The sequence below is a fragment of the Canis lupus genome, chromosome 7 (assembly GCF_048164855.1).
Source record: "Canis lupus baileyi chromosome 7, mCanLup2.hap1, whole genome shotgun sequence".
Classification (NCBI taxonomy): domain Eukaryota; kingdom Metazoa; phylum Chordata; class Mammalia; order Carnivora; family Canidae; genus Canis; species Canis lupus.
This window is the reverse complement of record NC_132844.1, coordinates 71,139,519-71,163,026: the sequence shown is the minus strand read 5'-3', so window position 1 is coordinate 71,163,026 and position 23,508 is coordinate 71,139,519. Positions and strand designations below refer to the sequence as shown.

The 23,508-nt window shown below is 56.7% G+C and overlaps 3 protein-coding genes across 3 annotated transcripts; 2 read left to right on the top strand and 1 right to left on the bottom strand.

Moving 5' to 3' along the window:
* Window positions 1-11: 11 nt before the first annotated feature.
* Window positions 12-2,305, bottom strand: DXO (decapping exoribonuclease). The gene is made up of 6 exons (XM_072833644.1): window positions 1,498-2,305; window positions 1,112-1,347; window positions 806-1,025; window positions 542-677; window positions 308-402; window positions 12-223 (listed from the first exon to the last, which is right to left on the bottom strand). The coding sequence occupies exons 1-6, from the start codon at window positions 1,851-1,853 to the stop codon at window positions 73-75; spliced, it is 1,194 nt and encodes a 397-aa protein (XP_072689745.1). The 5' UTR covers window positions 1,854-2,305; the 3' UTR covers window positions 12-72.
* Window positions 2,306-2,344: 39 nt separating this feature from the next.
* WHR1 (winged helix repair factor 1) lies at window positions 2,345-8,153 on the top strand. Its single transcript, XM_072833651.1, has 7 exons — window positions 2,345-2,560; window positions 2,633-2,769; window positions 5,920-6,015; window positions 6,280-6,419; window positions 7,215-7,312; window positions 7,418-7,565; window positions 7,718-8,153. Exons 1-7 carry the CDS (start codon window positions 2,461-2,463, stop codon window positions 7,761-7,763), a joined length of 765 nt encoding a protein of 254 aa, XP_072689752.1. The 5' UTR covers window positions 2,345-2,460; the 3' UTR covers window positions 7,764-8,153.
* Window positions 8,154-8,732: 579 nt separating this feature from the next.
* Window positions 8,733-23,003, top strand: C4A (complement C4A (Chido/Rodgers blood group)). The gene is made up of 41 exons (XM_072833621.1): window positions 8,733-8,891; window positions 9,028-9,226; window positions 9,417-9,618; window positions 9,825-9,895; window positions 9,977-10,062; window positions 10,269-10,351; window positions 10,531-10,627; window positions 10,792-10,897; window positions 11,059-11,191; window positions 11,646-11,761; window positions 11,862-12,041; window positions 12,208-12,393; window positions 12,528-12,713; window positions 12,849-13,007; window positions 13,266-13,392; window positions 13,555-13,632; window positions 13,909-14,106; window positions 14,201-14,312; window positions 14,405-14,475; window positions 14,727-14,866; window positions 14,981-15,190; window positions 15,442-15,493; window positions 15,582-15,671; window positions 15,797-16,006; window positions 16,181-16,256; window positions 16,419-16,575; window positions 16,688-16,804; window positions 16,927-17,098; window positions 17,294-17,526; window positions 17,601-17,768; window positions 18,136-18,195; window positions 19,100-19,193; window positions 19,278-19,464; window positions 19,596-19,686; window positions 19,832-19,906; window positions 21,493-21,595; window positions 21,758-21,847; window positions 21,928-22,026; window positions 22,125-22,208; window positions 22,483-22,615; window positions 22,778-23,003. Exons 1-41 carry the CDS (start codon window positions 8,827-8,829, stop codon window positions 22,917-22,919), a joined length of 5,238 nt encoding a protein of 1,745 aa, XP_072689722.1. The 5' UTR covers window positions 8,733-8,826; the 3' UTR covers window positions 22,920-23,003.
* Window positions 23,004-23,508: the final 505 nt, after the last annotated feature.

Genomic DNA, 23,508 nt, shown 5'->3' with positions numbered 1-23,508 from the left:
GACACAGCAAGAACCACCTAGAAATATGCTTTTATCTGTGCACATGGAGACAGGACCAGCCCCTTTGAAGTTTCAGTCCTTGGGGGAAGGTGTCTTGGGGGGTGATGGGAGGTCCTGGGTCATGGCTTCCACATACCACGTGGGCAGGAAGGCATAGGGTGCATCTTGATGTTTAGACACCGTGACTGGGCTGCCAGGCTCCCAGGAGAAGAGATGGACAAGCCTAAGGGGCACATGGGGTCACAGGTTGAGGGCTGGAGGAGAGCTCCGGAGACCCAGAAGGCAGGGGCAGAGATGAATGCCTCACCTGGGGTCATCCTGGACAACTGTGTTCTGGGCAAAGCTAAGGAAGGCAGCACAGAAGTTCATGCACACGGAGGGATTCCAGCCATCACGGTCATTCTGGAGGGCCGAGGAGGAGGTGGAAGGCAGGTGGTGAGGGGGAAGACAGGAAAGGGGAAGGCGGACTGCTGCCCCGCATAGTGGACCTGTGATCTGGGTGCGGGGGACGCTGGTGGGAGCTGCAGCACCACTGCCTTACCCTGACATACTCGAACATTTCCATGGTAGGAAAGGTCTTGAGGGAACAGATGAAACCTTCTGGGTTACGGAAGCCAGCAACGACATTTGGGACCCCCAGAAGGAATGACTGAGCCCACCATTTTAGGAGCTTATGTCTGTCAGGAAAGGCAAGGGGTCAGTAGGGCCCTCCCCCCACTCCCCAGCTTCTCCCTCTTCCCCCCGCCCCCATCCCTTTTCCAGCTGTGTGCTCTAGGCTCTCCTCCTACCCACCCCCACCCTGAACCTGTAGAAGCTCCTCCAGTGGCCAGGCCTGTGCATCTCTTTCGCGGTCTTGAGCTCCACATAGCAGGTGGGGGGCTGTGTGGATGGGGCCTGGGGGTCTGTGCAGTCTACCTCCCCTGAGAAGAGCAGAGGGTGGTTTCCCAGGCGGCTTCGTAGCACAGAGCAGAAGGCCACATTGGTGTTAACATCCCCAGACGGGTCTGGGGAGCTTTCAGGTTTGTCTGCACAAGGAGAAGCAGCAACAAGGGAGGGGACTTTCAATCTCTGGGGAAGGGGGAGAGGGCTCCAGAGCAGACGCAACTCTCACCTGCACACATGTACTGCTCAAACTTGTACCCCATGTACATGAGCTCCCGGAGGAGGGGTGGCCGGGCGAGCCTCTGGGCCCGAGCTGCTGGTGTCTCTACCTCACTCAGATATAGTGTCCCCTGGAAGCGGGAAGCTGCCAGCTGCCAGCCTTCCTGCTGCTCATACGGTGTCGTCAGCAATTTTGTCAGGTGCCCCCGCCATGTCACTATGGCCCCTGCTAGCCAGCCTGGACCCCTGAGGGAGGAGTGAGAAGCATTAGCTCAGGTGATTTTCCCAAAGAGCCTAGGTTCCTTCTAAAGACCGAACTCACTCCAGCTTTGGCTCTCCTAATTTTAGAGAGTGGGTGCAGGTCTCCAGATCTACATGTGTGCTTGCTTTGCTCACCCCTCCAGCTGGCCTCGGTGATCCAGGAGCCAGCGAAGCAGGTGGTCCAGCCCTTCTCGGACCTCCTCATCCCTGGGCTGGTATCGATCAGGGTATCCATCTCTGAGGTCAAATTTGGGGCCTTGGCCATAGGTAGGGGGTGGGCTGTAGTAGCGCAAGGCGTGAGCATCCCCGTGGTACTGGCGTTGTGCATCCAGGGAGAAGCAGCCCAGCTCGGAAGGGCGCCGGTAGAAAGGAAAGGGGCCAGAGTAGAGGGCAGGGTCTGTGGGCAGCGAGAGTGCCGGGCGCGCGAGTTTGTTCCGAGGCTCGGCTACATCTGCCTCCTCCGCTCTTCTCTTGGTCTCTCTGCGATCCATGAGGTCCTGAGAGCTGGGGCCTAGGGAGTTATCCTTTTACGGAGGAGGCCCGGGAAAGGGGGACTCTGGGTCTGGACTAAGCGAGCCTCCCGACGGCCAGGCTCTGGCCCCGAGCACAAACAAGACAGCCGCGCAGCCCACCCCTCCTCTTGCCCTGCGCCCCGCTGCCGACGCCTCAAACGCGGTGGGGGCTGGGGAAGGCTGTCCGGGCGCAGATCACCGACCCGCAGGCCCCAAAGCCCGCCTCCTCCACGGAGCGGAGACGTCACGCCGGTGCGTCCAGGAGTCGGGAGGCGCGCAAAGGTGGTGTCCGCGCTCCGAGTCGCGCTCAGCGACAGACGCGGGGGCGCGCTTCCCCCGGGAGCTCGCGCTCCGCCCGCCGCCCACGCGCTCCCGGCCCCCGCACCCGCGCAGGAGGCCAGTCCCGGCGGGTGGCAGCGCTGCTCGGGGCCGCGCGGAGAGCGCCAGCGGAAGCTCTTGGGGCGCGTCATCCTTACCGCGCCGGGCGGGCCTCCAGGGAGCCTCGCGTCAATGCCCTGCGCCGGAAGAGCAGTCTCCGCGCCCCCTCCCTCGGCGCCGGCCTCTTCCCCCGCCTGAACCCCGGGATATGAGCCGCAAGAGGCAGGGTCTGGTCCCGGACCCCTTTGGGCTGAAGCGGCGGCGGGAGCGAGGGCAGGCCGAGGCGGATCCCCTGAGGGGCGAGTCGGGTAAGCGCGGTGGCCCGGGGCCAGGCTGGGAGCGCGCCGCCGCCCGCCGCGGTGACCGGTCTCTCCGTCCAGGGTCGGCGCGCGCCGCGGTCGCCGAGCTGGTGCAGCTGTTCCCGCGAGGCCTGTTCGAGGACGCGCTGCCGCCCATCGCGCTGCGGAGCCAGGTGTACAGCCTGCTGCCCGACCGGACGGCGGCCGACCGGCAGCTGGTGAGCGGCGTCGGGGCGGCGGACGGAAGCCGCGCCCGGCCTCGCCGGAGGGCCACGGGCCCCTGACCCCAGTGGGTCCGCGGGTCTCCCGGGGTGGCCACGGACCTCGCGGAAAGACCCTCCGGCAGGAGAGCAGGCCACATCGTGGAGGCGGAGGAGCGACTCCTGTGAAAACGGAGTCCTCGGGCGTAGTCGGAGCCTTCCATCGCGGGGAATGCCGGCGGCCGCGTCCCAGTGTGGTCGCCGTCCTACCCGTGAGGCGACGCTGGAGGATACCGTTAACCCGGAGAGGGGACGCCGTGCCGCGGGGGTCGGAGGAAGGGAGATAGGCAGGGAGATCGGTTAGGAAGACGTGGCGGCGGCCAACTGGCGAAGGCCTCAAGGAGGGTAGTGCAGTAGGAGGGCGAGGGTGGGTGACGGTGAGGAGCGTGGGGAGCAGTCCGGGTGATTCAGGTTTTCCAGATGGCAGGACTCAGGGGGGGGAGTGAGTAGAGTAGGGACGCGCTGAGGTGCGGGGGCAGGCGATACATTTTGGAGGACTTGGAGGTGCTTGGGAAGCGTCTGAAGGCAAGTGTGTAGTAGACAGTTGGATGTGAGGGACTGGAGAGAATTCTGAGCCAGTGATACTAGAGTTGTTCAGTTCATTCAGTCTGCGGAGGTGGGCGAGATCGGGTAGGAAGAGTAGAAGAGTGGTTTTTAACCTTTTTACAGACTTTAAGAGATAAAGCTATGGCCCTTTCTCTCCAGAAAAATGCATATATGCCGCATACATAGAAGGTATATGTGCATTTTTCTTTTTTTTTTTTAAGGGGGAGGGTGGGTTGTTTTACAGATCCTCTGAGGTCCAGGGTTAAGGACCTCAAGTTTAGAGTGAAAGGGCCAAATCTACAAAGCTAAGAGATACCCACATTTAAGGCAGTGTTTCTCAAAGTATGTCCCGAGTTCCACCTGTATCAGAATTACCTGGGCTGCTTGTTAGAAAATACAGGTTCCTGGGACTCACCTAAAGCTAATAGATGCAGATCTCTTGAAGTGGGACCTGGGAATCTACATTCTGAATTACTGTCCCAAGTGATTCTTAATGTTCCTTAAAATTTGGGACCCATTGTTGTAAAGGGAAAGCAGAGGAAGAGGAGTCTCGTCTCTGGAAGAGGCTGGGAAGGAATTGTCAGAGTTAGGAGGAACCCAGGAAGAGGCCTGTTGAGAAAGCAAATAGATTTTCAAGGAGGTGGAATAGTTGGCAGTGTTAGAACCTGTGATTTAAGGCCAGTAAATTAAGTAAGGTAATACCCCAAATCAGTCCATTGGATTTAGCATGTGGAAGATTAATGGTAACCTGTCAGGACAAAAAGAGGGAAGAAAAGGAAGTTGGAGACTAGCTCCACTCTCGGGAGGAAGCAAGTTAGATAGAACCACTCCTTTTTTTTTTAGATTTTATTTGTTTATTTATGAGAAACACACGGCGAGAGAAGCAGAGACATAGGCAGAGGGAGAAGCAGGCTCCATGCAGGGAGCTCGGTGTGGGACTCCATCTGGGGACTCCAGGATCACACCTTGGGCCGAAGGCAGGCGCCAAACCGCTGAGCCACCCAGGGATCCCCCATAGAACCACTCCTTACAGAGTATTTGTTATTTGTAATTTACTGATGGTAGCCTAATTTTTAAAAAGCTTTAAAAATTGCACAAAGAAAAATATAAACACACGATTTAAAGAATGTTCATAAAGCAGATACCCATAAAGCAACTACCACCTAAGGCAGACTATAGCCACATACATCACTCTCTGATGGAAATGAGTTGTGTCCCTTGGTGATAACTATGGTCCTGACCCGTATGGTAATTGTTCCCTTGGTTTTCTTTATACCACCTATGTGTTTACCCGTAAACAACATAGCCCAGTTTTATCCATTTTTGACCTTGATGTAAATAAAGTAATATGTATGGATGTATGTACTGTATTTATACCGTGTTTCATTAGGTGGATACTTTTGAAATTCTCAGTTTCATGTAGTGATAGTGCATTTGCTTTCATATATTCCTATTTTGTGAATATATCCCATTTTGTCAGTTCTAGTGAAAAATTTCCTATGTTTCTAGGAAATTGTTAGTCATTTAAATTTTTAAATTTTCTAATTTAGATAAAGTCTGTAGTCTTGTTTTACTATTGGATGTGTAGTGATGACCCTTTTTCATTCTTTAGATTATCTGTGCTTTTTTCTAGTCCCACCCCACCCCCCATTTTCTTGGTCAGTCTCACCAGGGGCTTATCAATTTTAATAGTCTTTCAGTGAATTAATGCTTAGTTTTGTAGCTCTCTCATGTTTTCTGTTTTATTGACGCTTTCTCTCTACTGTTGGGTTTATTTTACTTTTTTTCCCATTATTTCATCCTCTTCCTTTCTGATATATGCACGTCAAGTTGTCGTTTATCATAAGCACATGCAGATATATATAGTTTTGGCACGTATTTTAATTATGATTCAGTTTAAAATATATTGTAACATTTTTGTGAGTTTTTTCTTTGACCAAGGGTTGATTAGAAATGTGACTTAATTTTATACAATTTCATATTACCTAGTTGTTACTGATCTCTGACACAAATGGTATTGTGGCCAGAGAACATACACACTATGATTTCAGTCATTGGAAGTTTATTGAGACTATGTGGTCAGTTTTGCTAGTCTATGTATATTTGAAGAGAATATATATTTTTCAATTGTTAATGTAAGTTATTTCCTCACCGAGTCTGCTCTGTTCTGTGAATTTATAGTGGGTTAATATACTTTTGAGATTTTGGACTTGCTATTATTTCTTCAGATACTTTCCCTCACCCAAAATCTCGACCACTAATTCCTTGAAGGCAGGGCCTATGTGTTAATCACTACTTTATCTTAGTGTCTGGCGTATGATTGGTTTTATGAAATATATGTTGATTGATAGGGAACTGATGAGATGGGTGGATAGAAAGGTGGGTAAGTAATTTGAAAAGACTACTTAGTAAACCACCTGATTCTTTCCCCACAGTTTTTCCTTTGCTTAGAGAAAAACTCCCCAATATTGACAATAAAATCTCCCTGCCCAGAAGTTCCCAGAGATAGCAGAGTGGCTTACCCTGATGCCCTTCTTTTTATTGCCATCTCTCTGGAAACAGAAGGAGCTTCAAGAGCAGGGGGAGATCAGAATCGTCCAGCTAGGCTTTGACTTGGACGCCCATGGGATCATCTTCACTGAGGACTACAGGACCAGAGTGCGTGTAACTGTGTGTGTGTGTGGGGGGGCGGGGCAGGCTGGGAAGTTGAAGAGTGGAAGGAAAAAGAAACATACTCTCTTACTCTGTGTCACAGAGAGGACATGGGGTCTGCTGAGCAGTAATATGAACGAGAGGGAAATGAGGGAAAGTCTGAGAGGTAGAAGGACATGAGTGAAAGGGAAAACCAGAAGAGAAATGTCCTGAAGGGGTCAGTGGAGGGTGAGGGTGGGGCCAGACTGCATCTGTCATCTCTGGTTCCAGGTCCTCAGGGCCTGTGATGGCCGACCATATGCTGGGGCAGTGCAGAAGTTTCTGGCTTTGGTACTTCCAGCCTGTGGGGACCTTAGCTTCCAGCAGGACCAAATGACAGAGACCTTCGGCTTCAGGGACCCAGAGATCACGTGAGACTTGGGGGACCAATAGAACTTCCCTGTTTCCTCCCAGTCCCATCAAGCCTTTTCCTTCTTCCAGTGCACCTACCAAAAAGATAGACTCTTCTTTTTAGTAAAATGACCTAAATTTGTACTCTTTCACCAAGAGAGGAGGCCTGTCTTTACCTGAGGCCTTAGAAAGAATACTGGTCTAAAATCCAGGAGCTCTGGATGGCTAATCCAATGACTAGTTGCCCACCAGGTACCATAAGTGCCTGTTGTGAACCCTGCTGAGACTAAGAGAATAGAGAGGGGTATGAGCTTGGGATGGTCCTAAAGCCTTCTCATTAAAAAGCAGAAACTGGGGTGAAGTGAGGATTCCATTTCATGGGGCCTTATCTGGCTCAGGTTCCCTATGTTGTAACCCAAGGTATATGTGAAAGCATTTTATATATTTTTAGTAAGACATGGGAGGATCCATGGTGAGGCCTGGGGAAGGCAAGTGGCAGGAGCACAGAAGAAAGGCCCTTGTTTATCCCCTGGGGTTAGGCCAAGAGTATGTGAGGGCATGTGGTCAAGGAGGAGGAAGAGAGGAGAAGCAGCTTTAGTTGAACAGGTAATAGTAAGAGGAAAAGAAAGTGGGGGTGAGAGGCAGTCTAGGAAGAGGAATGGAAGCAAGGGCCTGGGGCGTTAAACAGCAAGGTGAGCAGAGAACCACTCGGGGTGGGCTACTGTTACCTAGTCCCCTTGCATGGTTGTGCAGTTTTGGGGAGACAGTGTCCAAGTGTCAGTAGGCCTCCTCTCCTGGCTTCTCGCCCTCCTTAGGCATCTGGTGAATGCTGGAGTCCTCACTGTCCGAGATGCTGGGAGTTGGTGGCTAGCCGTGCCTGGGGCTGGGAGATTCATCAAATATTTTGTTAAAGGTATTCTATCTGCAGCTCAAGTCCTCAGCCCTTTAAGGACACCTTTGGGTAGCTCCTTGGGGCCCAAGCCTTATGCCTTTCCCCTCTCCTGTGCCACTTCTCCAGGGCGCCAGGCTGTCCTCAGCATGGTCCGGAAGGCCAAGTACCGAGAGCTACTCCTATCAGAGCTTTTGGGCCGGCGGGCACCTGCCTCTGTGCGACTTGGCCTCACTTACCACGTGCACGACCTCATTGGGGCCCAGCTAGTGGACTGGTGAGTCTCGCCCTCAGCCTCTAGCAGATGATAAGGCAGTGAACCAAGGTTGGACTCCCTCCTGGGACTATCCCAGGCCAAGCTCTGAGTTTTACCCAGACTTTTGGCCTAGGTATCTGGCTCCAGCCTCGTCTTTTCTTTTGCTTGCACAGTGTCTCCACCACTTCTGGAACTCTCCTCCGCCTGCCGGAGACGTGAGGATTCTGCTCATCATTGCATATCTCTGCAGAGTGGGTTGAGAGGGGTCCAGGAGTATGTCCAGTGGTGGATGAGATAGGGTCACCTTGGGAAGACGTAGGAGCCCGGATGAGTGTTGGGCTTGCATCTGCATAAAGGGTCAGACGTGATTGCTGCTGTTTACCTGGGCTCTGACCCAGTGGTGGGGTTTGGGCAATGCTTCTCTGCCCTTCTGTGGGACTGGAGCCACAAACCGTGCCAAGGCCATGGCTCTTGCCTTTCACACAGCAAAGTACTGCTGTCGCTCTTGGGATAGGAAGACGGGATTTCCGGGAAGGCTGGTGAGGGAGGGCAGAGTTCTTTCTTAAATGTTAAGATCAAGCTGCCAAATAAAGTACAAACCATGTGCAATTTCTTGGATGTCTTTTGTTGGATGTAATATGTATCTGGACACCTGGTTTGGGGGCAGAGTTAAAGCCAACCTTGAGCCTGAGCTTTGCCTCATTGTTCCGAGAGAGAAAAGGACACTGGGGTCCATTCTCCCTGCAGGGTAGTAAGGGTATGCCCTGTGTCCTCAGCCATGGAATTTGTGTTGGGGCCTACACAGAACGAAGGCCTGGTGTCGTTCAGGTTTTGTGGGGGTTGTAGTTAGAGACAAGTGTCTGGTATTTTGTTTTGTTAGGATTTTTACCAAGGAAGCCATGTATCTCCAACCATGTACTGAGCCACACTGGACTCCTACGCCCATGCGTGCGTATGTGTATACCTGTACACCCAGGTACACCCAATATAGCGGCTGCCCAGGGCACTGGGATGAGAGGGTTAACGTGGAAGGACAGGACTCGGAGCCATGATTTCCTCAGATGCCTTCAGAGACCCAGGTGTCGGGGGTTGTCCCTCCTCCCCCTGACCCTGCTAAACACCGGGCTTGGGGCCAGTTGCATTTCTTGCCTGTCACATGGTTTCCCAGCTTAGCGGGGCCAGGGGAGGAGCAAGGTCCAGAGTCAAATCTGCTCAGAGCCCGGGCTTGACCAGAGAGGAGCAGGCAGACAGACTGGTCTGATCCCTCTTGGGTCCTCCAGCCATGAGGCTCCTCTGGGGACTGGCCTGGATGGCCAGTTTCTTTGCCCTATCCCTGCAGAAGCCCAGGTCGGGAAGGAAGGACACCAGTGCTTGAGGAGGACAGGGCTGGTGGCGGGAGAGCAGGCGTAGGGGACCTAACTGAGGACGGGGGGACAGAGGGGCCTGGGGGATGCTGAACACCAACCCTTCCTGCTCTCCCTAGGTTGCTCCTGTTTTCGCCTTCTGTGGTTCACCTGGGGGTCCCCCTGTCAGTGGGGGTGCAGCTCCAGGATGTTCCCCGGGGACAGGTGGTGGCAGGATCAGTGTTTCTGAGAAACCCATCCAACCTGAATGCCCTCTGCTCCACAAAGGCTGACTTTACCCTCAGCTCAGAAAAAGACTTCGTGCTCCTTAGCCTCCAGGTAACTAGCCTCCACTCCCCTCTATGGCTTCTTAGCAACTCTCATCCTGCTCCCCTCTGGTCAGCGTTTTGTGCTCTCGCTAGGCTCCCCCTGCCACACCTTGCATGGCTGCCTTTCCTGTTTCTGTCTCCATCTCTGACTTTTTCCTTCTGCCCTGTCTCTGACCTGCTCCCTCTCCCTATCACGAAAGATCTCCCCAGAAGAAGCAGAGAACTGTGGCCTCTACCGCCTCCTCAGTGGCCCCGAGGTCCAGCTGGTGGCCCAGTCAGCATGGCTGAAGAACTTTCTGTCCAGAAAGATAGATGTTCAGGGCGTCAACCTTCTTTTCTCCTCTCGCCGAGGGCACCTCTTTCTGCAGACTGACCAGCCTGTTTATAACCCTGGCCAGCGGGGTGAGTCAAGCCCTGGGCCTCTGCCTCTGGCTCTCCCAGCCTGCCCAGGGCATGTTTGGCACCTGTAAGTAAGAGCCTGAATGTGCTACACAGGAAGGCTGCTTGGCAAATATTTGTTGTCCTCCTCTCACTGGCTGGGAGCAGTGAGGGCTGAGGCCCACCCTTTGCCAATGGATTCCTGCTCACCTCCTGCCCTTCTCTCCCAGTTCGATATCGGATCTTCGCTCTGGATCAAAAGATGCGCCCATCCACTGACACCCTGACGGTCACAGTAGAGGTGAGTTCCTGACTTCTGACCTTGACCAGGAGGGCTGCTGATCTGCCCTCCCACCCGTGACCACTTCTACTCCCACCGCAGAACTCCCATGGCCTCCGTGTGCGGAAGAGGGAAGTGCGCGTTTCCTCCATCTTCCAGGATGACTTCATGATTCCCGATATCTCAGAGTGAGTGCATCCCCCCCCCCCCCGCCCCGCCCCGGCCTGGCGACCGCCCCGCCATCCCCATCTTCATTGGCTCTCTGCCTCCAGCGCCCTGTCAGAGCTCAAACCTCCTCTCACAGTTCTGGGCTCCCCTCCAAGTCAGCCCTCTTCCTGGGAGCCAGGCCTCTGGCCTCCTGCACAAGTGGGCTGAGTCCCTCCCCCATCTGTAGGCCAGGGACATGGAGGATCTCAGCCCGGTTCTCAGATAGCCGAGACTCGAACAGCAGCACCCAGTTTGAGGTGAAGAAATATGGTGAGAGCTGGAGACGCGAGAGACAAGCCTCTCCTTTCCTCAAGGAGAAACGGAGAGAAGGGGAGGTCTGGGGACAGGGCAGGGCAGGGAGGTGTGGGTGCCATAGCCCTGAAGGGAGGGAAGTTTTCAGAGGGTCCTTTCACTGGAGTCTGACCTGCCACCCCTTCACCCTGAGTCAGTCCTTCCCAACTTCGAGGTGAAGATTGTTCCTGGAAAGCCCTACATCTTGGCAGTGCCTGGCTTTCTTGATGAGATCCAATTAGACGTCCAGGCCAGGTAACTCTCCCATCTCCTGCGTGGGGCACGCAGGGTTCCCCATCAAGTCTGAAGGAGCTGTGAAGCCCTGGTTCCTCTTGCCCTAGTGCCACCCCCACCCCCACCCTGAGACATGGGTGTTATTTCCTAAACTAACCCTCTTCCCACTCTCTCTGCGGCGGCAGGTACATCTATGGGAAGCCGGTGCAAGGGGTAGCATATGTGCGCTTTGGGCTCCTGAATGAGAATGGTGATAAGACTTTCCTTCGGGGGCTGGAGAGTCAGACTAAGGTAGGAAGGAGGGTGTGGGGAGTGTGGGAGGGTGGAGGGGAGGGGAGGAGAGGGAAAGGGAAGGGGGTCTGGGGGGGTGGGCAGGAGGGTCCTGCCCTCTGTGGGGAAGGGCAGGAGGGAGACAAATCTCACCCTAGGCCCTGTTTTCTTCTATGCCCCAGCTGGTGGATGGCCAGTGCCACATTTCCCTCTCAAAGGCTGAGGTTCGAGGTGCCCTGGAGAAGCTTAACGTTAATGCTGCTGACCTCCCTGGGCTGCACCTCTATGTTGCAGCTGCCATCATTGAGTCTCCAGGTGAGGGGCTTCCCTTATTGTAACCCCTGCCCCCAACCCCTGACCTTCGAGCTGACCCTCTGTTCTCCAGCATCGACATGATTCCCTGCTCTTCTTACCCTTGTGTCTTGTGTCTTGTGCCCAAAGCCAGAAAAGACCCAGGAGACTGTCTCTCCCCAGCTGTGTTTCTGGGTGGTTTCAGGAGAAGGTACTCCTGCTTCCATCTCAGTTTTCTTTTTCCCTTCACCCCACCCCCACCCCCAACCCCCGTCCATCTGGCAGACACGTTACATACCATCTGTGTGCTGGGTCCTGTGTGGGCCTCAGCAAACAGAGATGAATACAGGACGGCCCATGCCCTGAGCAGCTCACTGTCTTGTGAGCAAGAAACGCTTGAGCTGCATTCCCCCTCACTCTCCTGCTCATCCTTCTGGGGCTCTCTGTCCTCCACCTCTCTCTGCCCCATCTCTTGCAGGAGGAGAGATGGAGGAAGCAGAGCTCACATCTTGGCGTTTTGTGTCATCTCCCTTCTCCTTGGATCTTAGCAACACCAAGCGACACTTTGTGCCTGGGGCCCCCTTTCTGCTGCAGGTTTCTTCTGGAGGAGAGGATGGGAGGGTGGGGTGTTGTCAAAAGGGCACATGGCCTCACTGAGCAGTCTCTTTTATCTGGCCCTCCTCCCTGCCCCCAGGCCCTGGTCCGAGACGTATCTGGTTCCCCAGCCTCTGGTATTCCTGTCAAAGTTTCAGCCACGTTGTCTTCTGCTAGATCTGCTCCTAGAATCCAGGAGCTTGAACAAAACACAGATGGGAGCGGCCAAGTCACCATTCCCATCATTGTCTCTCAGTCCACTTCAGAAGTGCAGCTCTTGGTAGGATATCCGCTTGCGGGACAGGATTGGAGAAGGAAAGAAAGGCTGGCTGGCTTCTGGAAAGCCAGGGGCTACCCTGGCTACCCCCCTGTCCTGGGCTTGGGAAAGAAGCTGGGTCCTGGGGTCTTTGCCACTGACCCTAGCCCTGCCCTGTCCCTCTTTCCAGGTGTCTGCAGGCTCCCCTCACCCTGCTGTAGCCAGGCTCACTGTGAGAGCCCCGCCCTCAGGAAGTTCTAGGTTTCTGTCCATTGAGCGGCCAGATCCTCGACCCCCTCGTGTCGAGGACACTCTCAACCTGAACCTGCGAGCTGTGGGTGTCAGCGGGGACAGCTTCTCTCATTACTACTACATGGTGCGCCTTGACCGGTTGTTGAGCAGGGCAGGGTGCAGGGATTGTCTCAGGCGGGAAGGAGCCCTGGGCACGGAGGGAACGGTTTTGGGATTGGGGATGTGCATGCAGTAAAGAGGAAACCATCCTTGCCCCAGATCCTGTCCCGGGGCCGGATTGTGTCTATGAATCGGGAGCCCAGGAGGGACCTGACCTCAGTCTCCGTGTTTGTGGACCATCAGTTGGCACCCTCCTTCTACTTTGTGGCCTTCTACTATCATGGGGGCATTCCAGTGGCCAACTCCCTGCGGGTAGACATCCAGGCAGGGGCCTGTGAGGGCAAGGTAACTGGCATCGGGAGGGGCGGTGTGTTAGGGGATCGAGAGAGAAAGAAGAGAGATTGCGAGCGGGTACACTGAGGAGGCGTGGGGCTGAAAGAAGCTCTCCCCACTCTGACTGCCACCTCCTGCCTCTGCCAGCTGGAGCTGAATGTGGGCAGCAACAAGGACTATCATCCTGGGGAGACCGTAAAGCTCCACCTGCAAACAGATTCTCCAGCCCTGGTGGCACTAGGAGCCATGGACATGGCTCTGTATGCTGTGGGTGGGAAGTCCCACAAACCCCTCAACATGGACAAGGTTTGTCAAGACCTCAGTTTTCCCCGGCCCATCTCCCCTTTTTCGCTCATTGTCCTGCTGTCCTGAGCCCTGGACCCAACCCCGAGATCTCACGCAGGCTCCCCCCGAGGCCTCCCTCAGATCTAGACTCCTGTGGTCTATATTTCCCCATTCTCCGTATGTCTTTTAGGATTGCCCAAACCCTGCCTTCTCACCTGGAGCTGAGTGGCCGATCTGGCCCCTCAACTTGTCTGCAACATGCCGGCCTTTTCTTGCCAGGTCTTCCAAGTTATGAACAGCTATGACCTTGGCTGTGGTCCTGGAGGTGGAGACAATGCTCTTCAGGTGTTTGAGGCAGCTGGTCTGGCCTTTTCTGATGGAGACCTGTTGACCTCGGCCAGAAAGAGTGAGAACAGAGGAGGAAGGGGGGTTGGGTGACGGGAAGATCAGGAAGGAGGAGGGGTCTGGGGGCATAAGATGGGAGGAGGGTCAGTGCATAGGAAGGGAGCAAGGAAGGGAAGTGGGAGGCTATGGACCCTCTGCTTGACTGCGTCCTGCTTTTCACCAGGTCTGAGCTGTCCCAAAAAAGGAAAGCTCTCCCGGAATAAGAGAAACGTGAACTTCCAAAAGGCGATTCATGAGAAGTGTGAGTTGTGGGTGCCTGTGTAGCTCTCCACTAGGCCCAAGGGTTGGGGTGACGGGTCTGCCTCTTGGCAGCTCCACTCCTGGGTGGGCCTTGTAAATGGTATTTGGGGCCAGAAACCCAAGTTCTGGGGTTGGGGATGGATGGAGGCTCTCTCCACTGGCCTCACCCAAGTTTCTGGTCTCTCAGGATGAGCCGTCGTGTATCTAGACGTCAGGGTAGGAAATGAGATGTGTCTCCATTTGGTTCCCCTGTGCTTACCCTCGCCTCGCCCTGCAGTGGGCCAGTATGCTTCCCCAGTAGCCAGGCGCTGCTGCCAGGATGGGCTGACGAGGCTGCCCATGGTACGCTCCTGCGAGCAGCGGGTGGCTCGAGTGCGGCACCCAGCCTGCCAGGGGCCCTTCCTGTCCTGCTGCCAGTTTGCTGAGGATCTGCGCAAGAAGTCCCGCTCCAGAGGCCAGGTGGGCCTTGCCCGAGGTGAGGCCCTGGGTGGTGCTGGGGGGCAGGCAGGCAGCCCTCTGGAAGGGCAGAATGGCCCCCCTCCTCATTGCCCTCCACTATGGTCTCCTAGCTCTGGAGGTCCTGCAGGAGGAGGACCTGATCGATGAAGATGACATTCCCGTGCGCAGCTTCTTCCCAGAGAACTGGCTCTGGACACTGGAAAAAGTGGACCGCATCCGCCAGTGAGGGGGTGTGGTGGGCTTGGCCTTATCTCTGGGCTCTTGTCTGGGGCTAGCCCAGGGTGTGACAGGGCTTCTCGCCTTTCCCTCCGCAGATTGTCACCGATGCTCCCTGACTCTCTGACCACGTGGGAGATCCATGGTGTGAGCTTGTCTGAAAGCACAGGTGACATGGCCCTGCCTAGACCTCGGTGCTCCCCCGTCTCTCTCCCCTGGACCCAAGCTCCCCATGTAGCCCTCTGCTCTTAGCATGGGGCTGGGGGCAAACTCCTGGGGACGTCTGTGTCGGTGTGTGCTGGGGCCCAGAGACTAGGAAGTGGCAGTGGGGGACGGGGAGTAGGGCAGAACTGGGTCACCTCTGGGACCCTGTGGCCTCTGGTCTCTGCGCCCCCTGCCTCACCGCCCCCCATCTGCCAGGCCTGTGTGTGGCTACACCAGTCCAGATCCAAGTGTTCCGTGAGTTTCACTTGCACCTCCGCCTGCCCGTCTCCATCCGCCGCTTTGAGCAGCTTGAGCTGCGGCCTGTCCTCTACAACTACCTGAAAGACAATCTGACCGTGAGGCCCTGGAGAAGCCTGAGCTTCCAGGGAGTGGGTGGGAGCTAGCGTGGGTGAAGTGTGGGGAGCCCAGCTGGGTGGGGGCTCTGGCCATCCCCGTCTTCCTGCACCCAGGTGAGCGTCCACGTGTCCCCAGTGGAGGGGCTGTGCCTGGCTGGAGGCGGAGGGCTGGCCCAGAGTGTCCTGGTGCCCGCAGGCTCTGCCCGGCCTGTCAGCTTCTCTGTGGTGCCCACGGCGGCGACAGCTGTATCCCTGAAGGTGGTGGCTCGAGGGTCCTGGGATTTCCCCGTGGGGGATGCGGTGTCTAAGGTTCTACAAATTCAGGTGAATGGAGCAGTCCTGAGTCCAGGTCCCTAAGCTCCCAGATATACATTTTCTCCTCGCCCCTCAAACCCTCTATACCCTCTCTGCCGGCCAGGCCAGAGGCCCCTGAATACCTTGGTCTGATTGTCTTCTACAATTCTAATCCCACTCTGTCCCTGAGATTCAGACTCCCAAGTCCCAGGGGGTGTGCAGTGGGAGGGGCAGGTCATAGTGCTGTGTGACCTCTCATAGCTGCATTTCCCCTGAGACAGAAAGAAGGGGCCATCCACACGGAGGAGATTGTCTATGAACTCAATCCCCTGGGTGAGTGGCCCCCTGCCTCTGGCCACCAGTGTCCTGATTGGGAGATGTGGGCCGCCAAACAGATTGCCAACTTCCCCCATTCCCCCAGACCACCGAGCCCGGACCTTGGAGATTCCCGGCAGCTCTGACCCCAATATCATCCCAGATGGAGATTTCAGCAGCCTTGTCAGGGTTACAGGTGGGAGTGCCCTCCAGTCTGTCCCCAGGGCAGCCTCAGATTCATGTGAAGCCCACAGACCCCTGTTAGATCCCCTGGGTCCCCAGACCTGCTCGCTGACCCTTGCCCCTCCATTTCCCCTCTAGCCTCACATCCCTTGGACACTTGGGGCTCTAAGGGGGTCTTGTCGCCGGGAGGCCTGGCCTCCCTCCTGAGGCTTCCCCAGGGCTGTGGAGAACAAACCATGATCTACTTGGCTCCTACATTGGCTGCTTCCCGCTACCTGGACAAGACGGAGCAGTGGAGCACACTGCCTCCCGAGACAAAGGACCATGCTGTGGATCTGATCCAGAAAGGTGCCAGGCACAGGGCGAGTAGGCATGGGGCTGGGAGGCGACAGTTAGAGGCAGGGGGTGGCCCAGCTTGCTGGAGGGAACAGGAGGGGGCGCCTGTAGGGATTGGGGAGCGTGGCCCCGGGCACCTGTGGTGGGGAGTGAGTGTCACCTCAGCAGCTGCCTCTTGTCCTCAAGGTTACATGCGGATCCAGCAGTTTCGTAAAACGAATGGTTCCTACGGGGCTTGGTTACATCGAGATAGCAGTACCTGGTGAGGTTGGGAGTGTTTCCAGGTCTCTGAGAGGGGCTGGGGGTAGGGTGGGGTGCAGAGCCAGGTACAGTGGGAGGGTGGGTAACCGGTGCCTGGGTGAGCAGGGATGTGTCCCCTGTGGGGACCAGGCACTGTCCCCAGCCATCTTGCTCTCCCCACCAGGCTGACGGCCTTTGTGCTGAAGGTACTGAGTCTGGCTCAGGAGCAGGTGGGCGGCTCACCTGAAAAGCTGCAGGAGACAGCCAAGTGGCTGCTGTCCCAGCAGCAGGCGGACGGTTCATTCCAGGACCCTTGCCCGGTCTTACACAGGGGCATGCAGGTTCGGGGCTGAGGCCAGTCAGAGGATCCCAGGTGGGAGGGCCCTTCCTGTTCCCACCCGCCTGCCTCCTTCCCCACTCTTGGCTGACATCTTTTCTGCCCCCTTCAACTAGGGGGGCCTGGTGGGAGACGATGAGACTGTAGCACTCACAGCCTTTGTAGTCATCGCCCTTCAGCACGGGCTGGCCATCTTCCAGGATGACGCTGCAGAGCAGTTGAAACAGAAAGTGGTAAGTGTACCCGGGTGTCTGCCCTTTCCTGATCCCCAGCTACCCCCCTCCCCCCTCCCCCTGCTTTCTCCCCAGGAAGCTGGGTGTCCAGCTCCCTGACCTTCCTCCCCACTTTGTCCTAGGAAACCTCCATCTTAAGAGCAAACTTGTTCTTGGGGGAGAAGGCAAGTGTTGGGACCCTGGGTGCTCATGCAGCTGCCATCACGGCCTATGCCCTGACTCTCAGCAAGGCTCCTGAGGACCTGCAGGAGGTTGCCCACCGCAACCTCCTGGCCATGGCCCAGAAGGCTGGGGGTGAGAGCTACGGGGATCCTGGCAATGAGCCTGGGCCATGGGGGACCCCAGGACCCCTGAGTGTGCCCAAAGGGAGAAATTGAATGAAGATCTTAAGGAGGAATGGAAGCATGAGCAGAGATAATTGGGGGAGCATCAGAGGGCCAGGCAACTAGGGCCCGCCCCCCATTCACCCATCGGTCTCTGCACTTCCAGATAACCTGTACTGGGGCTCAGTCCCTGGTTCTCAGGGCAACGTCATCCCACCTACCCTGGTTCCTCAAGGCCCAACAGACCCTGTGCCCCAGGCCCCAGCTGTGTGGATTGAAACCACTGCCTACGCCCTGCTTGACCTACTGCTTCGGGAGGGCAAGTCAGAGATGGCTGACCACGCTGCAGCCTGGCTTACCCACCAGGGCGGTTTCCAAGGCGGGTTCCGTAGCACCCAGGTAGGAGCTGCCCGGGGGCTCCGGGGGTGGGTGGTCTTGAGACAGAGTGCCTGAGCGCCGGCTCACCTCCCCAGGACACGGTGATAGCTTTGGATGCTCTGTCTGCATACTGGATTGTTTCCCACACCACCAAAGAGAGGGAGCTCAATGTGACCCTTAGCTCCATAGGCCGCAGTGGGTTCAAGTCCCATGAGCTGCAGCTGAACAACCACCAAGTGCAGGGGCTGGAGGAGGAGCTGCAGGTGAGCCACTCCCTCACCTGGCTTGCCATGCCCCCGCCAACCCTACTGTGGCCAGGCCAGAAGCTGTCACCCTCCCACCCCCAGCCCTGTGTAATCCCCATGGGAGCTTGTCCTGATATCCTTGTGGGAAGATACTTGCTGAGTGACCTAGAGAAAGTCACCTAATCTCTGAGCTTCATTTATCTTATCTCAAGAGTAACATATGCAGAGTCTACCCAACAGGGCTTTTAGGAGGCTGAAGTGAGGTAGTGGACGTGGAGGAGTAAACCTCATGAGTTTGGGGTCACAGAAGAGGAGAGGGTGTGTTCGGGGAGGAGGTGTCCTGTGTGCCTTCCTGACATCTCTTTGCCTTCTCTGTTCCTGCAAGTTTTCCTTGGGCAGCAAGATTAATGTGAAAGTGGGAGGCAACAGCAAAGGGATCCTGAAGGTGAGAGCCAACGGCCGTGAACACCTGGGTCCTGGCCAGGGGTGGCCATGGTCTTGAGAGGGAGGCCTGAGGGCAGAGGTCATGGTCAAGGAAGGAGGGAGCCCCCCTGGGGTGGGCAGCCCCCATCAAGGCTGATGGTGTACACACCCAGGGCTCTCCCCTGAGCCACAGGCCCCGTGTGTCTCCTGGCACCTCCACCACAGTGCCACCCCAACCCCTTCTTCCTCCTGTGTGCCCTCACCTGGCTGATGGGGCCCCTTCCCTACGGGATCCCAGGCACCGCTCTAGAGGCCACCTTAGTGTCCCTACCCCAGCCCTTCCTTATGACCCTGGCATCTCCTCCTCTACTGCCCTGCTGCCCAGGGCCCTGTCACTTGTTTCCTGGACTCTGTTAGATGGTTTTGGAACTTCTCCCTACCCCCAAATCTCTCGCCTCTTACCCATTGTGCACGTGGCAGGGGTATCAACCTTCTGAAAACACTAGTCAGACTAGCCTTGGAGAAAAGCCAGACTCTTCCACCTGCACGATCAAGCGTCTGCCCACTTCCCTGACCAGACAGATCCGCTCATCTACACAGATCTCCTTGCCTTGAATGTCCTTCCCTCCTTCTTCCCGAGTGACAGACTTGTTCTTCTCCTGGAAGCTTGGGCCAGAAGCCTTCTTGGAGCTTTCCATCCCAGCCTCTTTTATGCCCCCTGGAGAGCACTTGCTCCTGAGGGCAGGCCCCTGCCTCCTGTCTCACTGGCTAACCCCAGACCTGGGCCATCTGTATTTATAGACTGGTCAGGAGGGAGGAGAGGGGCCCAAAGCCCGGACTCCCTCAGTCCAGGAGATGCCCCAGGTGTGGCCCCGGAAAAGGTCTGTGCTCCAAACGTGCCCTGTTCTCACCCCTTGTTGAGCTAGATCCTTCGTACCTACAACGTCCTGGACCTGAAGAACACGACCTGTGAGGATCTTCAGATTGAAGTTTCGGTTGTGGGTCATGTTGAATACACAAGTGAGTGTTGGGGTCGGAGGCCTAGGGCCCTGAGGGGGCCAGGGCCGAGTGCCAAGTCATGACATCATCACCATCGCTGTGCAGGGGAGGCCAACGAGGACTACGAGGACTACGTGTATGAGGAGGTTCCAGCTAAGGACGACCCGGACGCCAGTTCCCAGACCGTGACACCCCTGGAACTGTTTGAGAGGCGGCGGAACCGCCGCAGGCGGGAGGCCCCCAAGGCGCCTGAGGAGGAGGAATCCAGAGTACAGTACACTGTGTGCATCTGGTGAGCACTGGGGCTGCACTGGCACAGGGGCATCGCTGGGCCAGGAGGCGGAGGCTGGGAAGCAGAGGCCGGGAGATGGAGGCTGCATCCACCAGCCAGGGCATGTGGGCCCCGGTCGTGTTGCTCTGCAGGCGCAACGGCAAGGTGGGGCTGTCAGGCATGGCCATTGCGGACATCACCCTCCTGAGTGGATTCAGCGCCCTGCGTGCCGACCTGGAGAAGGTGTGGTCAGCATCTTGGGGGCAGTGGGGGGTGGTGAAAGCGCTGTGCGCTCGGGAGCCTGCTCTGTCCCTGATCTTAGCCGCTGAGCCCTGTCTGGTGCAGGGCTCAGGGCTACCTCCCAGTGACCATCTGTCCTTCCCCACAGCTGACCTCCCTCTCTGACCGTTATGTGAGTCATTTTGAGACTGAGGGGCCGCATGTCCTGCTGTACTTCGACTCGGTGAGCAGGGAGGGGCAACCCAGGGAAGGAGGACACTGGGTTTAGTGAGCATGGGTGACAAGGTTCCCCAGGGGGCAGCTGGATCAGTAGCCAGCACTCTGGGAGAGAGCCTGTGGTGTGAGCAGGGAGACAGGACAGACGAGTGCTGCAGCAGGGTTCCGTGCAGGCTGGGAGGCCACCCTGTCACCCTGTTGGTGGGCAGGCGATGGGGGCCGAGTTGGGATGCGGCTTGGGGGCTGGTGCCAGTCAGCATTCAGTAAAGCTGAATTTACTCAACTGAGGGCTGCCTTGCTTGTTCCTACTTGACTTTCCTCATTTTGGGGGGTTTTGTTTTTGATATTGAAGTGTATTTCCTGTTAGAAAGTGATAACAGTCACGGATGAGTTTTTGTCTTTTTGTGCCTTTATTTGGCTAAAGCAAACAATCATCCATCCTCTGATGGCCCTCAAACTTTTTTTTTTTTTAATTTTTATTTATTTATGATAGTCACATCAGAGAGAGAGAGAGAGAGAGAGGCAGAGACACAGGCAGAGGGAGAAGCAGGCAGGCTCCATGCACCGGGAGCCCAACGTGGGACTCGATCCCAGGTCTCCAGGATCGCGCCCTGGGCCAAAGGCAGGCGCTAAACCGCTGCGCCACCCAGGGATCCCCCCTCAAACTTTTTTCGAATGTGAACTGTAATCTCTTGGAGAAAATGTGAAAAAGATGTGTTAATACTGTAACACCATTAAGCCAGGCACTTGGGGATCAAGGAACCCCCCCACTGCCCTGCCCAGTGCCTGCTGACGGGCTGGACCCCCCATTAGCCTGAGAAGCTGGGCAAAGGAGTTTGGTTGAAGATGAGGGGCCAGGAAGATTCCTGGGCGAGGAGTTGACTTAAGCAGCCCAGCTCAGGAGGGAAAGTGGCAGGGTACTGGACAGGACCGAGCCAGTGTGGGCGTGAGGAGACGGGTCTGGGCCTAGGTCAGGAGCTGCAGGGTCACAGAGGTGGGCGAGTGACAGCACCTGCCGTTAGGTTATGACAGATAAATGGAGACCCTGTTGCACTGGTGATGAAGCAAGGCTGTCGGGAGGGGGCGGGCTTTGGGGCAGGCAGAGGGAGTCTGGGGAACTTCTAGGTCTCACAGCAATCCTAATGCAAGAATGAGGCTGAATGTTTAATTTGGGACTCATCGGCTGGGAAGGTTTTGGTGAAAGCCAAGGAACAGTTGAGACCTCAGGGGAATGCAGGGGACGGGAGGAGCCCAGGCCCCAGACTGCGCCTCCAGGGAGGAAGAAGAGGAACGGTCACGCATGATGAGGTCAGAGAGAGCCAGGGACGGCCAGAAGCTACCCTGAGCTTAGAGAGTTTCATGCACAATGTGTCCACGATGTGAGACTGCCCCTGGGCACTGGAGACTGCAACGTCACTGACTGCCAGTGAAGTCAGCAGAGACCTTGCAGAGCAGTTTTTAGAATTCTGGCAGCCAGAAGGTACTAGAATGTGAAAGATACTAAAGATAAGACCAGATAGGTCAAGGAGATGCAGCACAGTGGCCCGCAGCGCCCAGAGAGCATGCCCTGACCTCTCCTCCCCACTGTGTCAGGTCCCCACGTCTCGGGAGTGTGTGGGCTTTGGAGCAGTGCAGGAGGTACCTGTGGGGCTCGTGCAGCCGGCCAGCGCCGCCCTGTATGATTACTACAACCCTGGTGAGCACCTGGGGACACTCAGCAGGTGGGGAGCAGGTGTCCCTGTGTGAGACATCAGGAGCTGGGGCCATGCCGTGGCAGGCAGGATGTCCTGCGGCTCCTTGGGATGAGGTGGGGGGTGGGGGAGGGACATGAGCTCTAGCCGCCCTCTCTCTTCCCCAGAGCACAAGTGTTCTGTGTTCTACGGAGCACCCACTAAGAGCAAACTCTTGTCCACGTTGTGCTCTGCTGACGTCTGCCAGTGTGCCGAGGGTGAGACCCAGGGCTGGGAGGGAGGGCAGGGAGCCGGTGAGGCGAGGGCCTGCGCTGTCTCACCTGGGCCCCTGATGCAGGGAAGTGCCCCCGGCAGCGTCGTGCCCTGGAGCGGGGGCTGCAGGACGAGGCCGGCTACAGGATGAGGTTCGCCTGCTACTACCCCCGAGTGCAGTACGGTCAGTCTTCCGCGGCCGCCGCCAGGGTCTCTGCCTGGGCCTGCTCCTGACCGCAGCCAGAACACACCCGTGCTCCCTTCTCTTAAATTCCCCCACAGGCTTCCAGGTTAAGGTCCTCCGAGAAGATGGCAGAGCTGCCTTCCGCCTCTTTGAGACCAGCATCACCCAAGTCATTCATTTCAGTATGAGGGGAATGGATGGGCGGGTGGCTGGGGTGGGGGATAGGGAGCCGAGGTCAAGGGTTTGTGGCCCGGGTGCTCTGGACTGTGTAAGTTCAGGGCCTGAGCTCAAAGCCTCTTGGAAGCTCCGGGCTTGTCCATAATTCGAAAAGCGGCTGTACCTCCCCGTAAGGAGCGGTGAGGGCCAAATGAGAGGTTCCACGCCAGCCCTGGGCCCCCCGCTCACCCCGGACCTTCTGCCCCCCTCTGACTACTCCTGTGTACATCATCCTCTCAGCCAAGGACACCAAGGCCAAGGTCGGTCAGACCCGAAACTTCCTGGTTCGAGACTCTTGCCGCCTTCGCTTGGAACCTGGGAAGGAATATTTGATCATGGGTCTGGATGGGGCTACCTCGGACCTCAAGGGAGAGTGAGTTCTCTGGGCCTCCAATGTCTCCTGCTCTCCTCATGCCTCATGAGGGAATGGATGCCCAGCACCCAGACCTGCCCCGTCAGAAACGAGGTGCCCCGTGCCCTCCTCTCGCACCTCCCCACCCTCCCACCCCTGCTGACTGCCTTTTTGCCTCTGCAGCCCCCAGTACCTGCTGGACTCGAATAGCTGGATTGAGGAGATGCCCTCCAAACGCCTGTGCCAGAGCACCCGCCACCGGGCAGCCTGCGCCCAGCTCAGTGACTTCCTCCAGGAGTATGGCACTCAGGGGTGCCAGGTGTGAGGGTCACCCTCCCGCCTCCCCCAGCTATTACCTGGATTGTTGCTGTACCCGGGCCCCTGGACAATAAAGGCCTCTGGCAGCAAAGTGTCAGTGTGTCTCAAGGATTGAGAGCAGTGCCCCTGCCACCTTTGCCAGCTTCTGAGGCCAGGGTTTGCATCATCTTCAGTTCTCAGAGCCTGGATGACCCTTGAGAGTGTCTCTCTCAGATAATGCACTGGGAGCATCCCTAGTGGACTGGTGACCCAGCAGCCTGTACCCTAAGGCTCTGGCATCATGCCGAAGCCTCCCTTCCGCTCTGTGTGTGGGGTGCTCCCCTGCCCCACTGTGGCCAGCGGGGGCCTCCGGCACAGCTCGTGCTCAGCCTCATGCCTTGGCTCTTCTGCTTTAGTTAGAGTGGCTGGTGGCCACGTGCTTCCCGCTCTGCCCTCGAGCAGCTGTGAGTCCTGGGGTCTCCTGCTTGGAGCCGGCCCCTGATCTCCTTACAGTGGTTAGGGGACTTGCCCAGAGTTGTACAAGGACTTGGTGATGTGTGTATTAATACACTGGGCCAGCCCTCCCTACCTGCCAGCCTAGCTCTCCCCATGTGGCG

Excerpts from the sequence above, each read along its gene's own strand:
- DXO (XM_072833644.1), bottom strand. The coding sequence starts at position 1,853 with ATGGATCGCAGAGAGACCAAGAGAAGAGCGGAGGAGGCAGATGTAGCC. Across the intron at positions 678-805 it reads CACTGGAGGAGCTTCTACAG|ACATAAGCTCCTAAAATGGT; the intron begins GTTCAGGGTGGG and ends CTTTCCTGACAG. Across the intron at positions 224-307 it reads GTTGTCCAGGATGACCCCAG|GCTTGTCCATCTCTTCTCCT; the intron begins GTGAGGCATTCA and ends TGTGCCCCTTAG.
- WHR1 (XM_072833651.1), top strand. The coding sequence starts at position 2,461 with ATGAGCCGCAAGAGGCAGGGTCTGGTCCCGGACCCCTTTGGGCTGAAG. Across the intron at positions 6,016-6,279 it reads CTGAGGACTACAGGACCAGA|GTCCTCAGGGCCTGTGATGG; the intron begins GTGCGTGTAACT and ends CTCTGGTTCCAG. Across the intron at positions 7,566-7,717 it reads GGGGCCCAGCTAGTGGACTG|TGTCTCCACCACTTCTGGAA; the intron begins GTGAGTCTCGCC and ends TTGCTTGCACAG.
- C4A (XM_072833621.1), top strand. The coding sequence starts at position 8,827 with ATGAGGCTCCTCTGGGGACTGGCCTGGATGGCCAGTTTCTTTGCCCTA. Across the intron at positions 9,896-9,976 it reads CCCTGACGGTCACAGTAGAG|AACTCCCATGGCCTCCGTGT; the intron begins GTGAGTTCCTGA and ends CTCCCACCGCAG. Across the intron at positions 11,762-11,861 it reads GGGCCCCCTTTCTGCTGCAG|GCCCTGGTCCGAGACGTATC; the intron begins GTTTCTTCTGGA and ends CCCTGCCCCCAG.